General features: G+C 42.3%; 1 protein-coding gene across 1 annotated transcript in view; it reads left to right on the top strand.

Moving 5' to 3' along the window:
* The window catches only part of LOC311240843 (muscleblind-like protein 2a), a gene marked incomplete at its 5' end in the record, with an annotated part of 59,099 nt that extends 45,311 nt beyond the window's left edge, over positions 1 to 13,788 (top strand). The window contains 2 exons of the mRNA XM_084329437.1: positions 9,546 to 9,611; positions 13,584 to 13,788. Of these exons, the coding sequence (XP_084185563.1) occupies positions 9,546 to 9,550 (5 nt within the window). The 3' untranslated portion in view covers positions 9,551 to 9,611; positions 13,584 to 13,788. The remainder of the gene's footprint in view (positions 1 to 9,545; positions 9,612 to 13,583) is intronic.
* Between the last annotated feature and the right edge of the window lie 4,629 nt (positions 13,789 to 18,417).

Here is an 18,417-nt window from a genome sequence, read left to right on the forward strand (position 1 = left end):
GAGTGTGTGTGTGAGGGAGAGAGGGGGGTGTGTGATTAATCAGCCCTTGTGTGTGTGAATGTAACAAGTTCCTAACGTTTTCTTTCCCCTATTATTTCATGCACACTTTATTCATTGTTTTAAATTATTATTTTCTTTTAAGTTATTTTGTGCATCACTCTGTTTTGAATTTGATGCAAATTTGCAATGCATGAGGGTCATCCTTTTGTGTTAAATGGCTGCACAAAGCAAGCATTTGTTGACTCGCATGTTGATAAGAGTATTAGAACTTGAAAAAGATCTGTTTAAGGTAAAAAAAAAAGAAAAAAAAAAAGATTAATTTGCGATTAATCGCGAGTTAACTATGGACAATCATGCGATTAATCGAGTTAAATATTTTAATCGTTTGACAGCACTAATAAATATATATCTATGGAGAAAACTACACGGAGAAGATGTAGCTCATCTGTGGGAGAGGCAGCGGACGTCTTCTGAGAAACCCTGTCCAACAAGGACCATAGCTCCGCTTGTCTTCTAAAGATGACAAGACGTGTTAAGAACCATGTTGTTAGGTAGTGTCCTTGAAGCGTCTATTCGAAGCCTAACTGGTTCATGCTTCCGCGTTCGCGTTTTTGCGATCTGATTGGCCACTGACGTTTCTGGTCATGTGACATGTGCGCCCAATTGCGCGTGACGCGCCCATTTCCGCCTCGACCAGCAGCAAACGACCTAACGCCTAGTTTATCACTGGTTAAGCTTATAGGCGACTCTTTCGAAGTTGGTTAAGGTTAGAGTTTGTCTTTAGAGCAGGCCGATAGAACGCCAGCCCTGATTCCAAACTCTAACCTTAACCAACTTCGAAAGAGAACACATCGGGAGGAGAATTAATGAACCTGATGTAAACAAGACAAACATCTTTCTCTGGTCTGCATCCCCTTAACAAGTGTGTGTATTGAGCCGTACTGTATTGTACCCATTCTGCAATCTGTTAAATAAAGTTTTCATTCATTCATTCATTCTCCTCCCGATGTGTTCGTTCAACTCGCGTCTCTGCGACCAGCCGCTCTATCGGAGATAGGATCACATTGTGTCATGTTTTGCTAGAGGGGCGTATATGTTTATTATTCCGAATAGATCTACACAGGCTTATAGCCTATAATACGTGACATTTGAAGCAGGCACCACTGCTGTTGTAATTGTCTGGTAATAGCTGTTTCGAGTGTTTATTATTGGGTTGTTGTCGCAGACTCACTGCAATGTTCAATTTGCGGCTCGTATGGTACTTCCTTCCTATACCCAGTTAAATCTGTCTTCATATCTCACGCCCCAAAGGCGATAGCGAGGGTAGGTCAGTGGCCAATCAGAGCGCAAAACGGCAACCCGGAAACACAAATGCGTTGGTAAAAGCATACACGCGTCAGGCTTACGCTACACTGCCCCCTGCTGGCAAGATGTCAGACGGGCTGATTGGATCTCAGAAAGCTGCTAGTCTCTGTCTCTCTCTCTCTCTCTCTCTCTCTCTCTCTCTCTCTCTCTCTCTCTCTCTCTCTCCTCTCCTGCTGTAATGGCGTCTCCAGCGACAGCAGATCAGACCCCCACCCTGTGTTTTACTTCTCCCTGATTGGCCACCAGTGTGTTGCACTTCCTGTGACTCAGCAGCTCTTCCTGTCATTGACATGCAGCAGAGCAGGGAGGGAGGGAGGGAGGGAGGGGGGGGGCAGGGAGGGAGGGGGGGGAGCTGCTGTTTAAAGATGCATGCAGGACAAGTAGCCGGTAGAGAGGCACTGCTCACTCTCTCTGTCTCTCTCTGTCTCTCTCTCTGTCTCTCTCTCTCTCTCTCTCTCTCTCTCTCTCTCTCTCTCTCTCTGTCTCAGTCAGTCTCTCTCTTTTTCTTTAATATTTCATTGGACTGAGCTCTAGTGAATAGTATCACATTGGACTGAGCTCTAGTGAATAGTCTCACATTGGACTGAGCTCTAGTGAATAGTCTCACATTGGACTGAGCTCTAGTGAATAGTCTCACATTGGACTGAGCTCTAGTGAATAGTCTCACATTGGACTGAGCTCTAGTGAATAGTCTCACATTGGACTGAGCTCTAGTGAATAGTCTCACATTGGACTGAGCTCTAGTGAATAGTATCACATTGGACTGAGCTCTAGTGAATAGTCTCACATTGGACTGAGCTCTAGTGAATAGTCTCACATTGGACTGAGCTCTAGTGAATAGTCTCACATTGGACTGAGCTCTAGTGAATAGTCTCACATTGGACTGAGCTCTAGTGAATAGTCTCACATTGGACTGAGCTCTAGTGAATAGTCTCACATTGGACTGAGCTCTAGTGAATAGTCTCACATTGGACTGAGCTCTAGTGAATAGTCTCTCATTGGACTGAGCTCTAGTGAATAGTCTCTCATTGGACTGAGCTCTAGTGAATAGTCTCTCATTGGACTGAGCTCTAGTGAATAGTCTCACATTGGACTGAGCTCTAGTGAATAGTCTCACATTGGACTGAGCTCTAGTGAATAGTCTCTCATTGGACTGAGCTCTAGTGAATAGTCTCTCATTGGACTGAGCTCTAGTGAATAGTCTCTCATTGGACTGAGCTCTAGTGAATAGTCTCACATTGGACTGAGCTCTAGTGAATAGTCTCACATTGGACTGACCTTTGGGGGAAAAAAAATCTAAATGACTAAATGTAAATAGGTTGTAGGGATGTGTACCGATATAGATATAGTATCTACAGGTATGTAAAAAGGATTATATATGCAGGTATATACAGACGGGTGTGGATGTGATGTAGGTTATTATGTGAAGAACACACTGGAAATGCATTTCTGAATAAGCGGTGAGAAAGGTGAGAATGTGTCTGCTTGGGCTGCGTGCGCATCAACCAGCCCCCCCCGGTGGACACGCAGGTGAACAGAGGCCGTGCATTCCAATGTCTGAAATACCAAATTAGTTTGAGGAAAGTTTCGCTGGAGCCCCTTCTGGAACCCCCCCCCCCCGTAATGACCCCTGGGGGTCCCTGGGGGTCCCGCGGACAGGCTGCTAATTGGAACCTGGCTATCGTCTGAGCCTACTGTGTGTCAATGAGACCGTAGCGTCGCAGGGGGGGGGGGTTCAAACCGGCGCGACGAGCCGCCGTGATCCTTCTCTCTCCCCGTCAGGACTTTTACTATTATTTTATTTTAATTACTAATTCTTTTTTGATTTTTTTTGATTGGTTTTTATTGGACTGCAGTGCGTTACGCGGTGCGCCACCCTGGCGCCCCCCAGGACTTTTACTATTCTTCCTCGTGTCGATTTTGCAGCAAAAAAGGCGCGTAAACAGCCCTCAAGTGGTGATGGCAAAGACATAACTTTTTATCATCAGCCCATATCTGGCAGTATTATGCAAAAGGAAATCTAATTATCGTCTCAATTAGTTGATGATACGACCTGGGGGAATGAACGGTGTTTTAAGAGACGGTTGCTAGATATGATAATTATCTGCATACTGTCTCCCTCTCCCTCTACAGAATAGATTACATTACATTACATTCAAATGTATTGTCATCATGCGGCACAAGTACAGTACAACGAAAATAAGTCTGTCATCCAACCAGAGTGCAAATGTAACAGTAAAGTGCAACAGTGACATACAATGTACAGGTGATTAAACTGGGTATAAAATATATAAATGAGTACTACTGAGTAATAGTGCTAATAGTTTCATATTTACAGTGATACAGGTATAAAGACAGTATGGTAGTAGTAAGTCATACTGGCCAGCAGCGTAACTAGTAATTAGTAGGTAAGGGGTATGTACAGATATAGATATAGTATCTACTAGGGCTGACCCCTATTAATCGATTAGTCGACTAATCGGTCGAAAGGGGCCGTAGTCGACTGGCCAACCTCTTAGTCGAATATAAAAAAATTTTTATATAATATATATAATATTTTTTTTTGTTTTTTTATTTTTTATCATTTTTTCCAAAAGAAAAGAGGCCTAGAAGCGTGGCTAACGCAGGGCGGCTAGGTGGTGTAGTGGTCTAAGGCACTCGCCACCAGTGTGGAGACGCTAGGATTCGCGTGTTCGAATCCAGCTCTCCACATTGTTTTTCAGTTTGGCTGGTCGTCCGCAGTAATACACATTGGCCGTATTACGGGGAGGGAAAACTGAAGGGTGGGGATCGAACGTTGTGAACAAGCGACTCCTACAAGTCGGTTGGTGCGCCTGCGCAGTAGAATCAGGAAGTGTCGGGGGCAGCGTGAGCCTCCCACGCGTTACTCCTCGACACAGAGGTCGAGCTGCGCAGGTGAAAAGATGCGACTGCTGTTACCTCAAGTACCGGAGGGGACTTGTGCTATGTATGACTTAGTCCACATTGCAGCCGGCTTGTGGGAGGCAAGAAACAGCGTTCGTGACAGGGGAGGGTTGAATTGGATGATACGAAATTGGGATGGGAGAAAATATAGAAAAATGGGAGAAAAAGTGGATCAAAAAAAAAGAAGCGTGGCTAACGCTAATGGAACGCATACCAGAGGCTAACTGCCTACGAAAACAGGCACAGAGGCACTGAAAGAGGATTTCACCTGTTACGATTATGCTTCTTCTTCATGGTGAACCCAGGTGGCAGAGTGAATATAGATGAGACAGGAGTCGACGTGGTGACGATAACAATTTACTACAAGACAGGAACAATACACGACTGACAAACATAGGTAACATTTAACAATGAACCCGCAAGGGACTGCTGGCCCACAACACCTAATATACAGACACTGATAGACACAGAGGGTAATTACAAACAGGACACAGGTGTGGTAGACATAAACAACAGAACACAGAGCACACTGGGAAAACAATAACAATTAAACAACCAGACTAAAACATATTTACAAAACACAGACAGGGGAACACAAGTCAGTCAGAGACAACAACGACAATACAGACAATAAACATAATAAACATAACTGGCAGTAAATAATAATAAGCTGGTGTGTGAGCTGATGCCAGATCTGCATCAGCCCACCGGTTGCCAATGTTATGTTATGAGGGTTATTGATGGGGGGTTGAGAATGTCTGGGTCCTGGACCAACCGAACCGGGCGGAGGGTTGCCGGCTGGTCCCACAGGACCGGGGGAAGCGTTACATTCACCCATCTAATGAACACACTAGACTAGACAAATATCAAGATGTATCCATCAGTGAACCAATTGCATGCTTTTGCAGAGGACAAGAAGCCTTCAGTCGACTCCTTCAGACATTAAGCACCTCCCACAGCCCAAATGGAATGATACAAAAATATATATATATATATATTATACTTTTTTTTTTTTTCTTTTTTTTTTAGTCAACCAATAGTCGACTAACGGCAAATTTTGGCCAATCCTAGTCGACCATCCAAATCCTTAGTCGGGGACAGCCCTAGTATCTACAGATATGTAAAAAGGATTATATGCAGATAAGATAAGATATGCCTTTATTGATCCCCTTTGGGGAAATTCAGGCATCATAGCAGCATGGGGGAGGGGAGGTACAGGTAGTAAAAAAGCAGTGTAAACAACAATATAATAAATCAATATAATTAACTCTGGACATGTGCATATGGGCAACAAGGTGTGAGATGAGGGTATGTATGCCCTTTCAGTTATATTTGCCCTACAATAAATTGTTATAATATATAATCTAATAAACCAATAATCTAAATATAATCGAATATATAATCTAAAAAAAAACAAAATGCTAAATATATGCAATATATAATCTAATAATCCAATAATCTAAATCTAATATATAATCAAAAAATGCTAAATATATGGTCTGATGAAGTATACAGTATTCACATAAGGTAGTATGTTGTCCTTTTAGGCGGGAGTCGGCTACTGGGGTTCCTAGTAGTTGGATGTGTGGCAGCGGTCCACTGGTGTACAGTATGTACAGTACAGACAGATGTGGATAATTAAGCAATAATACACCAGAACCAGTGGAATGTCAGGAATATTGCCACGGCTGCGATGCGCCCGCAGCCACGAGATCGACGCTCCAGTGTTATTCCTGATATATTCCCGATATCCCACTGGTTTGAGTGTATTATTGCTTTCATACAGCAAGTTGCACCGTTGGGGAAAAATATAGGATGAATACAGACAATTCTAGGGTCTTATATTGATTTCAGTTAACTTGGCGTAGAGAAAATTGTTCCTAAAGATGTATCGTCGCTATGGAATTTCAAATGGAGTAGGCTATCCACCAGCTTGGCAACGCAAACTAATGACGTATTATTCTAATTTATGCAACGGGTAGGTCCGACCACCTATTTACCATAAGGTGGAACGCTGTTTTAATGTACGACCTAGGACCATTCTTTTTATTATTATTATAAAAGTCAAGCGAGAATGTACCCATTTAGATTCCAAATATGTAGTCAGTTAGTCATACATACATACATACATACATACATACATACATACATACATACATACATACATACATACATACATACATACATACATACATACATACATACATACATACATACATACATACATACATACATACATCTAACGGTAATCATAAAAACAGCATTATTAGACATGCCATACACCTAACGGTATTAATAAAAACAGCATTATTAGACATGCCATACACCTAACAGTAATAATAAAAACAGCATTATTAGACACGCCATACACCTAACGGTAATAATAAAAACAGCATTATTAGACATGCCATACATCTAACGGTAATCATAAAAACAGCATTATTAGACACGCCATACACCTAACGGTAATAATAAAAACAGCATTATTAGACATGCCATACACCTAACGGTAATAATAAAAACAGCATTATTAGACATGCCATACACCTAACAGTAATAATAAAAACAGCATTATTAGACACGCCATACACCTAACAGTAATCATAAAAACAGCATTATTAGACACGCCATACACCTAACGGTAATAATAAAAACAGCATAGACATGCCATACACCTAACGGTAATCATAAAAACAGCATTATTAGACACGCCATACATCTAACGGTAATCATAAAAACAGCATTATTAGACATGCCATACACCTAACAGTAATCATAAAAACAGCATTATTAGACATGCCATACACCTAACGGTAATAATAAAAACAGCATAGACATGCCATACACCTAACGGTAATCATAAAAACAGCATTATTAGACACGCCATACATCTAACGGTAATCATAAAAACAGCATTATTAGACATGCCATACACCTAACAGAGCTGGGCGCGCTGGAGAAAAGCCTTCAACATCATGTCGCGGCGTTGAACTCCCGGAACTGTCAGAGGTGTTGAACCTCTATATCCACTTGTTTGTAGTTAACGGGTACATTAAATCAAATGTAACGTAGCTCCTCTTTCCATGGATTGACATTGACATGTTTCAAGTTTCAAAGGGCGGCTGGGTAGCGCAGCGGACTAAGCGCTCGCCTACGACTCTGGGATCTAATCCAGCTGTCAGCGGCGCCTCCGGCTTGGGCAGTCGTCCCTACTAACACGACTGGCAGTGTTAGCGGGTGGGAAGCCGGCGGGGTGTGTGTGTCCTGGTCGTTGTAAACAGCGACTCCTACTGGTCGGTCGGGGCGCCTGTTCAGCAGGGAGGGGATCTGGGGGCGGTAGTGTGATCCTCCCACGCGTTACACTCCCCCGGGTGAGAGTCCTCGCTGTCAGGTGAAAAGAAGCGGCTGGCTGACTGTATCGGAGGAAGACATGTGGTGGTCTTCTCCCTCCCCAGGCCGACAGTAGGGGGCAAAAGCGTGCAATGACCAGGAAGGGAATTGGCATAACGACTAAATTGGGATGGGAGAAAAATACGGAAAAAGGGGAAGAAAAGGTAGATACAAAAAAAAATTCAAGTTTCTTTATTAGTTGCTTGTCATACAAAAATACAGAATACTTTTATATGAAATGTTTGTTCCTGTTCTGCTCCTGTCTAATAATGCTGTTTTTATTATTACCGTTGGATGTAGGCCCGTAATCTATTTCTATCCACTTGTTTATTGTTAACGGGGTACGTTAAATCAAGCGTAATATTGTCGGCGGAGTAGGTCCTGTTGACAGTCGAGTTACCGTTTTGCAGTTACAGTTACTGTTTTGATGGCGGTAGAAACTTTCTACAACATTCTAAAGCCAGCACAGTGGTAATATATCATGAATATACTCACGGCTTAGAACGCTCTGGACCAATCACAATGCGTGGTGGTCGGACCTACCTGTTGTATAAGTATATATAGGGAATAAGGTGTTGTTCTACATAATACTGGTCTCTGGGCGGCCGAGTCCACAGTGGCTCTGCCTCAGTCTAATTAGACCTCTGTGTCTACACACACACACACACACACACACACACACACACACACACACACACACACACACATCACACACACATGTAGGAGGGCGGGTGTTACAGACATATGGTGTCGTTCAGCAGACCAATGATTCAATGAATGAGCACATCTGCTCTTTCACAGCCAATCGGTCTCTGTGTTTGGAGTTAGCCGTCAATCCCAGTTTCTTCTCTTGTCTCAGATCACCATTAACTGAGCTAACGGTGTTAGCCTCTCCGGCTACGTCATGCCTCTCTCAGAGAGACGGTGAGGTTGTAGCGCCCTCTGCTGGCTCAATGTATGAGCACAACACAGCAGACTGTGACTATCACATGGCTTTTACGGTACCATACATTTAAAGCACCTTGCAGTAACATATTTAAAGCACCTTGCAGTAACATACATTTAAATCACCTTGCAGTAACATATATTTAAATCACCTTGCAGTAACATACATTTAAATCACCTTGCAGTAACATACATTTAAATCACCTTGCAGTAACATATATTTAAATCACCTTGCAGTAACATACATTTAAATCACCTTGCAGTAACATATATTTAAATCACCTTGCAGTAACATACATTTAAATCACCTTGCAGTAACATACATTTAAATCTTGGGAGATCACAGGTGGTTCTTGGGAGATCACACAGAGATCACACAGAGCAGGGACTTCCCTCGCGCTCGCTGCCCTGGGAAGGCGTGTCGTATCTGGACGTGTTTCTAGAGAGAGATACGCGGAGAGAGAGACATTTTAATTGCCTTGTTGTTGTGGCGAATTGACAGTTAGAGTTATCTCTGGTCACCTGCCCACAGACCCTTCAGAACCACAGACCCTTCAGAACCACAGACCCTTCAGACCCTTCAGAACCTTCAGAACCACAGACCCTTCAGAACCACAGACCCTTCACAACCACAGACCCTTCAGAACCCGTGTTCGATGGAGAGACGGTGACAGTTCTTTGCGGACAGCGTGCTGCTTTGCTGCCTCTGAAAATACCTGTTTTATGTGTGTCGACTAGTGCATCGTTTCTCAAGGTTGGGTCTGGGGACCCCAGAGGTCCTTGAGGGGGTCCCCAGCAGAAATGGGGAGCGGTTGAATTTCACTGATATTCTGTTCACTAGACGTTTAACACAATGTGATAAAGATGACTGTTCTGATCACACTCTTTCACTCTCTCCACTCTTCTCTTTCCACCTGCAGTATAGGAACTGGAAACAGTTATGGAACTCCGGACTAAATCATATCTAACAGCAACCCTCTTCTCAGGTAGGTAGGGGTCCCTCGGGACTGAGATCTCATCACACAGGTAGGGCTGTAGGTAGGGGTCCCTCGGGACTGAGATCTCATCACACAGGTAGGGCTGTAGGTAGGGGTCCCTCGGGACTGAGATCTCATCACACAGGTAGGGCTGTAGGTAGGGGTCCCTCGGGACTGAGATCTCATCACACAGGTAGGGCTGTACCGAATGCTTCGAAGCTTCGATCATAATGTTGACATTCAAATTCTAAATCAACATTTGAATTTTTTATTTTTAATAATAAAAAAGAAAGAAAGAATAATCATTTTAATATATTTTGTGTCTATTCATTCTGTTTAAACCAATGGGGGTTTTCCTTCACAGTTGCAGATAAAGATTAGGCTACACTAATATTATACTATAAGACGTCACCATCACTTTCGTACCAATCGTGCCCTTATTGGATTATTTATGTTGACGAAACTGATGAGTTACCGTATTTCCTCTAATAGTGACCCGGGCTTGTATTTGTTTCAACTGTAGCGGGTACCAGGCTTTTATTAGGAGGAGGCATGTATAAGAGAGAGGCCTATATTTCTAATTTTCAAACAGATCATAATGAATAAATCAACATTCTAGACACAGTTTGAACCCAGTAAAATGTACTGGGTTCATTTATTGAAACCAAGTACTGTATGAAATAGTAAACAGTGCAATTACAGGTGGTCACTGGTCATTTCAACGTTTTCAAAGTGAAATCAAGTAACTTTACCTTAGCAGCTCCGGGTACTGTAGGTAGCAACGTTAGCTCTCATAACGTTAGCCAGTTAGCAGCTCCGGGTACTGTAGGTAGCAACGTTAGCTCTCATAACGTTAGCCAGTTAGCAGCTCCGGGTACTGTAGGTAGCAACGTTAGCTCTCATAACGTTAGCCAGTTAGCAGCTCCGGGTACTGTAGGTAGCAATGTTAGCTCTCATAACGTTAGCCAGTTAGCAGCTCCGGGTACTGTAGGTAGCAACGTTAGCTATCATAACGTTAGCCAGTTAGCAGCTCCGGGTACTGTAGGTAGCAACGTTGGCTCTCATAACGTTAGCCAGTTAGCACCTTCGGGTACTGTAGGTAGCAACGTTAGCTCTCATAACGTTAGCCAGTTAGCAGCTTCGGGTACTGTAGGTAGCAACGTTAGCTCTCATAACGTTAGCCAGTTAGCAGCTCCGGGTACTGTAGGTAGCAACGTTGGCTCTCATAACGTTAGCCAGTTAGCAGCTCCGGGTACTGTAGGTAGCAACGTTAGCTCTCATAACGTTAGCCAGTTAGCAGCTTCGGGTACTGTAGGTAGCAACGTTAGCTCTCATAACGTTAGCCAGTTAGCAGCTTCGGGTACTGTAGGTAGCAACGTTAGCTCTCATAACGTTAGCCAGTTAGCAGCTCCGGGTCATTCGTCTCTGTTTAGTACCGGTAGCCATGCTTGCTCTGTTGTTGTTGTGTTACGTGCTGCGCGCGACCCGTGTTCCATATATACGGAAGTAAGGAGAGGTTCGCTCACGCGTATATTAGTAACCCGGTTTGTATTAGGAGGTCGGCTTATAATTGCTTAGCTCAACAGCGCACCCGGACATTAATAGAGAGTCGGTTTTTAATTGAATACAGGTCACTATTAGAGGAAATACGGTATATTCATTAAAGAAAGTTAATTTAATAAAAAAAATAGACTTATTTAATCAGATTAATCACTTTATTCAAATTGAGGATTTAGTTTGAGGATATAAAAAAAGAATATATATATAATTTTTTTTATAATTTTCTTTTTGATTAACACTTTGGTTGCCTTGGGTTAAATTAATGATATACCATAGATTGCCAGCGCTATTTGTCTATGGAGAAAGTCCCCTTCTTTGCAGGGCTATAACTTTTTAAATTCTATTGCTACATTGCCATTATTAGGGCCCATTCAAAGTCCTATATGTATTGTTCATTGTGTAGCAACGTTAAACTTTTTCATTCACATATTCATAGTAAAGTATGGTCTAATGTATAAGTATGTTTTCATCTCTTTCTGCAACTTTCTCCAGAACGTGATATATAGCCCCAAATGCATTATATTGATGATGAAATACAGTTTGATGGCAATCAGCGCGATATAAAAAATTCCAACTAGACGTACTTCTAGAAGTTACTACACGTCATCTGATGTTGACCGGATGGGCGAGGGGGCGTTTATAATTCCGTGGGCAGCGTTATACCAATCATCTAATGTGGGTCAAATGTTGATAAAAGCAGTTAGTATCGAAGATGGTAACGTTACACGCTGAAACTCACCCCAGTCTCCGCGCGCCGTTGGGCGATCATCGTCGAGTAGAAATTTTATCATTATGGGATATATTATTACCCGGTCCATCTCCAGCTTGTATAATGGTATATACGTCCAAATCATGTTGTTTATCGAGTTATTGGCAATCGATCGCTATGTAGAGTGACGAGCTAGAATGCCGGAACCTATACCGAGTGGCCGGAAGTAATAGGGCCGACCAGCAAAACCTCTACTGCGCTTCCTGTTAAGCGGTTGCGCCGATCGGCCACCAGATGGCGCTCCTGAACCGCCAGAGAGCTCAGTGGGTCCTGCTGGTGGACCTCAGGCCAGCGGAGGGGGAATATGAATCCGATTCCAGATTTTTGAAATATTGATATAAGGACGCTGTACAGCGTCCCCCGGCAACTTTAGCATGGCCAGCAATGACGCTGTAAAGCGTTTTTAGGCAGTCAAAGTGTTAAGTCATAAAATATGACGACAGACATTCAACGCTTTGTTCGAATACTTTAATAGAAGCTTTGAATGTTAAAAAATGACATTCGGTACAGCCCTACACACAGGGTTTGTTTATGGCTCATTGCATCAATCTGGGCTCCTTGGCGTGAGAACGTTTTTGAGAACCGATGGACTAGTAAGACGTCTTTATTACCTCGATGTGTCCACTGCCCTCTTCAGCGGCGCCACAGGGGTCATTGTGACGCGTGCCGTCAGCTCGCTCATACCATCATCATCATAATAATAATAATAAACTGTATTTGTATAGCACTTTTCAGTTTTCATACAAGAATTGCAGCTCAAAGTGCTTCACAACAGAAGAAAGACAGGCATAATAAAATGAGCACATAAAGTGCAGACGTATAAAAGTCACAGTTTTTCACATTAGGATCTAACATCCCAGCAGGCACCTTGGCCACTGGCAGGAAGTGTTTTTTGTAAGTCGCTTCAGATGAAAGGGTCTTACTGGTCCATACATATCAACATGTATAAAAACAGTATTTTACGTAAAAGGAATGCTTCAACACTCTGTCTCTATCTCTGTCTCTCTCTCTCTGTCTATCTCTGTCTCCCTCTCTGTCTCTCTCTTTCGCTCTCTCTCTCTCCCCTCTCTCTCTCTATCTCCCCTCTCTCTGTCTCTCTCTCTCTGTCTATCTCTGTCTCTCTCCCCTCTCGCTCTCTCAGTCTCTCTCTCTCCCCTCTCTCTCTCTCTGTCTCTCTCTGTCTATCTCTGTCTCTCTCCCCTCTCTCTCTCTCTCTCTCTCTCCCCTCTCTCTCTCTCACGCTCTCTCTCATGCAAAGCGAGGACATGCAGACAACACAAACCCACATCAGTGCAGACCATGTCAGCTCATGGATTTAGTTGTTTCCATCACAGGGACGTGTTCTGAACCATGGAGCTAATGCTGCTGTATAGATGACATGTGTTCTCTCTCTCTCTCTCTCTCTCTCTCTCTCTCTCTCTCTCTCTCTCTCTCTCTCTCTCTCTCTCTCTCCACCTCTCTCTCTCTCTCTCTCTCTCTCTCTCTCTCTCTCTCTCTCTCTCTCTCCACCTCTCTCTCTCTCTCTACCTCCCTCTCCCTCTCTACCTCTCTCTCTCTCTCTCTCCACCTCTCTCTCTCTCTACCTCCCTCTCCCTCTCTACCTCTCTCCCTCTCTCTCTCTCTCTCTCTCTCTCTCTCTCTCTCTCTCACAGATCATCCTGAAGTACGCGTGAGCAGAGGAACAGAGTGGCACAGGAAGCTGCATCATTTAGGAATCCCAACTCTTCTCCGCCTGCATGCTATAAGAGTGTCAAACAAAAACCACAACTTTAAACCACCTGGAGTGCAACTGTAAAAGGAAAAAGATACTAAAGAAAAAGTACAATGTATTGCTAGGAGAAAAGAAAATATTAACGTGGGGAAAAGACAAAATAGTCCATATAGCCAACACTATAGAGACGTTCAGTCATTTTAATAATTCTTTCTCTCAACACCACCGTTGGTCCGCCACCCCCCTCCACCTTCTCCTAAATATTTGTTTGAAAACCTGCACAATGTTTGTGCCCTCCCCCCTCCCTCGGGGGAAAAACTAAATAAACTAGATTTGCACTAAACAGGACAAGTTATAGTGCTTATTGACCACATTCGCACGGTGGCCATTTGCTCTCATGTCACGCTGTGTTCCCGCCTTTGGGTGGAAAGGAATCCCAACCCGAGCGTGACATGGGAGCGAAAAACGTCCTCCCGTCTACCACCAACGCCAAACTCACCGGACGCTTTTTTCGGGACGCCGTTTTTTATTATTCTTTTGTCGCTGCGTCTTCGTCGCGTTTTTCTCTCTACGGAGGTGAATGTTATTCGGGGGCGAACAGGGTCATGTTTACCGTATGTGAGGGTTCCAACTGACCCCAACCCCCCCCCCCAAGCCACCTTTTAAGATGCCATGATAAAGTCGATCGGTTGTCGCCGTCGTCGTCGTTGTGCCCCCCCCCCCCCCCCCCCCCCAACCCTGCTATCACCGAAAATCTGTTTCCGAAAACTGTAAAAGTGCCTAAAAAAAGAGGAAATCCTTATAAATCGCCACATGCATCCGGAGTTGTGTATCACGTAAAACGTCACGAGGGAAAACAAACTCACGCTGGTCGGTTTGGTCGGTCGATGCAAACCTTGTCAAAGCGAGAAGGGGATAAATATATATTTGGGAAAAGACATCCCTCACGTCACCACGTCATTGATCCTGTCACGGTGTTCCGATAACTGTCGAAATTAACATCACAAGTGACTTTCAAACAAAACTAAAAAACTAAACAAAAAAATACATATATATATATATATATATATATATATATATATATATATATATATATATATATATATAAAACGAAAATAAAAATTCTAAACGGGGGAAAAAGAAGGAAAAAAAAGAGATACAACAAAAGACAAATCAAAATAGCTTTGTAGAATGTTTGGTGACTATTTCATGGAGTAATATTGTTTCTTTGCCATGGGTTTTGAGTAGTTTACATGGGGAGTTTACGAGCGAGAATACGGAAACATTTATTGTAAACCGTGTAATGTATGTAAAGTGTCTCTCGAGAGTTTATATTCATGGTTCTAGAAATGTATTCGAAGTTATTTAAATTTTGTGTTTGTATGTACGTTCGGAACACCCACCCCCCTCCCTCACTCCCCCTCCTCCTTCAAGAACAATCAGTTGTTTCTAGCCAAGATCGTAAACCGTGCGTTATTATAACCCACCTTCATATTTTTTATTCTAATTTTGTTTTTAATGAACGTGTTTTTAACTCATTTGTGATGCTAAATAATCTTTTATTTCTCTTCTATCAGATTCACGATGTGTTTTATTTTATTTTTTATGATTATTAATGAACATAGACAATCCCACAACGATGCATCTTTGGCTCAGACGACCCGCGTCTTGGTTGTCCTTTTTGGTTTTGTCTGTTAAGTTTGTTTTATCATTTTTACTTTGGATTTCTTCCACACACATACAGTTTTACGTGCTATTGATTGTGGAAGGTGGTAAAAAAAAAAGGATATATTTTGTTTTGTAATTTATCTTAATTTTACTCTTGGTCAAAAATGTTGTCAACACAATGTTGTAAACTATTCTATTTTGAAATGAATGTAATTTATTGAGCTGTGCCGCGTTCTGCGCGGCGGGTCACTTTCAAGGTCTAGCCCGTCAGGTCAGCCAATGAGAAGGTCTCGCCCGTCAGGTCAGCCAATGAGAAGTCGATCGGGAAACAAGGGGGTGGGGTTTAAGAAATAATCCACCAATGGGGAAGCTACTGGATCCTTGTTGCCTTCTCATTCGATAGGATCGTGATGTCGCAGTAATGAGCAAAGCTATAGAATTGCTTATGTTGTTTGGGGGGGGGGGGGGGGGGGGATGTTTATTGTATAGATGACATTTTACCAAAAAAAAAAGAATAAGAAAATAAAAATTTAAAAATATGTACTTTTCACTCTAGTATGATAGTATTTCATAACAATATTAAGTTGTTGCTGTGGCAACCTAAAGTTGCAATTACTAAAGTTCGGTATTTTTGTATATGACGTTGTTAAGTTGATTTTTTTTTTTTCTAGGACACTGTACACAAGTTAGATAGTCAAGGAGATATGAACATTTCTTATTCGTTGAGATTATTATTATAATGACCTAATATTTTCATTAGCAAATAACAGCCTCTATAGAGCTGTGACTGTAACACTTAGAGACAAAGGTATCAATGTTACATAGGATTATACACCGTAAACAAACCTACATAATCTATACATTAATAAATTCAGATATACAACCCCCCCCCCCCCCCCCATGACAAAGGAGCCCACAGACCCTTCTAACCCGAGGTGTACTGTATGCTAGATTATTATTATTATCATTATCATTATTATTATTAGAGTTAAGGACTGCACTTTTACGTCTTCGTTAAAGACAGAAATGTCATCCGTTTCTGAACTCTGTTTCAAGGTTTGGGAAAAAGTTACTGCAAAACTAGTGATCCTGTTCAGTCAGTCAATCGATCGATCGATTCATTCAATCAGTCGCAAGTTACTATACCGGTAAATAACTTTCATTGAGCATCTTGCATGGAAAAATTATTATTATTATTTTTTTTCTTACTAAATGCTAACGTATTGAATGTTTCTAGTTATGCTGAAGAGAAAAAATGTCTGCACACGAAAGACAAACAATGTCCTCATTTTGAGAAAAAACCCACGTTGCCCTCATGAATGGAACCCTCTTGAAAAGAATCACGATGTTTCTGTTTTTGTTTTCTTTTTCGTGTGTCGACAATGACTGACTGATGGTTTTAAAAAGAAAAAAATGAAAATGAAAATAGAAAAAAAGAGAGACGGAGATGAAAAATAAGTTAAGCACTTTCTGAGCGGTTGGTCAGCGAAATGAGACTCAGCTTATCCAAACACTTTGCCTTATCTTGAGTCCATCGTGCTTAAGGTTTTACGTTTTCAAAGAGCTCTTACGAAATAATAATATACATCGAAGACCGATTGTACAGCCTGGTCTGATCTCTCTCTCTCTCACTCTACTCAACGGAGTTCTCTCTTTCACTGAAATCATATATCTTTATATCTGAATTTTATTTATTTAATTTTTTTTAAACCTTAAAAATATTGATCTATGACCATAATGTGGAACAGGTTAAAAGATGCACAAGTGAGATTTGGATGATTTGAGATGAGGTCCCGCTTCATGACGACACAGTTGTTGTTGTTGTTGTTGTTGTTGTTGAATCGGCACGCAGCTTTAGTGACCTCAGAGTTCAACGCGGTCTTCATCGCGGCCTTGTTCCACAAAAAAACGCGTCTGCTTTCGAATCTGCAAGCGGCCTTCGTCTCAAATAATGTTCCGAATCTCAGTCGACGTGTCTTCAAGTTTTTTCTTTTTACCTTTTTCATCGCAAGGCCAAAAATGATCCCAGTGCAACACAGCGACCTTGTGTCTCGTCCTCTGCTCAGGTTGGGGTTCCCTCCTCCTCCTCACAGCCCTCTCTGCCACGTCATGAACTCGTTGCCAGGCAGTGGATGTACTGCAGGGGAAACCCAACCTGGAGCATGTTGTTGTTGTTCACAGCTTTGGCCAGTAGAGGGTGCTGCAGGGCTCGGAAGGGATGCAGTTTGAGCAGCGCTTCACTGGGTCGTACTGGTTACTAGTTGTTTCTGCCGGTGTCATCTGCAGGTATATTCCACCTTCCATGTAAAGATTTAAACACCATCTTAGATTGACAAGAACACCCTCGTTGGATTTATATTAGTTTCAATGTAACCATTTTCAATGTTTTCTCTCTTTTTTTTTTCCTCTGCATATATTTTGTGCTATTTTATGTTTCTATAGTCAAAATGTTTCTTTGGTTCCAGCAAGATAGTGTAAAAATCTATTGAAAGAAATAAAGAAAGAAAATTAAGTGAATGTGTCACGTGTGGACCTTTAATGTAAGATAAGTGTAACTGTGACTTTATTACTCGACCCCCAGGTTAAAGGGGGACATCGCTCGAATTAACGTTTCAAATATCCTGTGTTGGCGTGAGAGTTCAGTCAGTATCTGAATGTGTTCTCCTCATGAAGCCAGACACCAGAGGAGTAAGACTCACATTGGGACCAGGTTTAACCTTTTCACTGCCACACTACAGACCGTTAACCCTTTCACTACCACACTACAGAAGGTTAACGCTTTCACTACCACACTACAGACAGTTAACCCTTTCACTACCACACTACAGACAGTTAACCCCTTCACTACCACACTACATATGGTTAACCCTTTCACTACCACACTACAGACGGTTAACCCTTTCACTACCACACTACAGACGGTTAACCTTTCACTACCACACTACAGATGGTTAACCCTTTCACTACCACACTACAGAAGGTTAACCCTTCACTACCACACTACAGAAGGTTAACCCTGTCACTGCCACATGACAAAGGGTTAACCCTTTCAGTGCCACTGGACAGCCTGTTAACCCTTTCACTGCCACGCTATTTTTTTGTAGCCA

The sequence above is a fragment of the Notolepis coatsorum genome (assembly GCF_963971535.1).
Source record: "Notolepis coatsorum genome assembly, chromosome: 1".
In the NCBI taxonomy this organism is placed as follows: Eukaryota; Metazoa; Chordata; class Actinopteri; order Aulopiformes; family Paralepididae; genus Notolepis; species Notolepis coatsorum.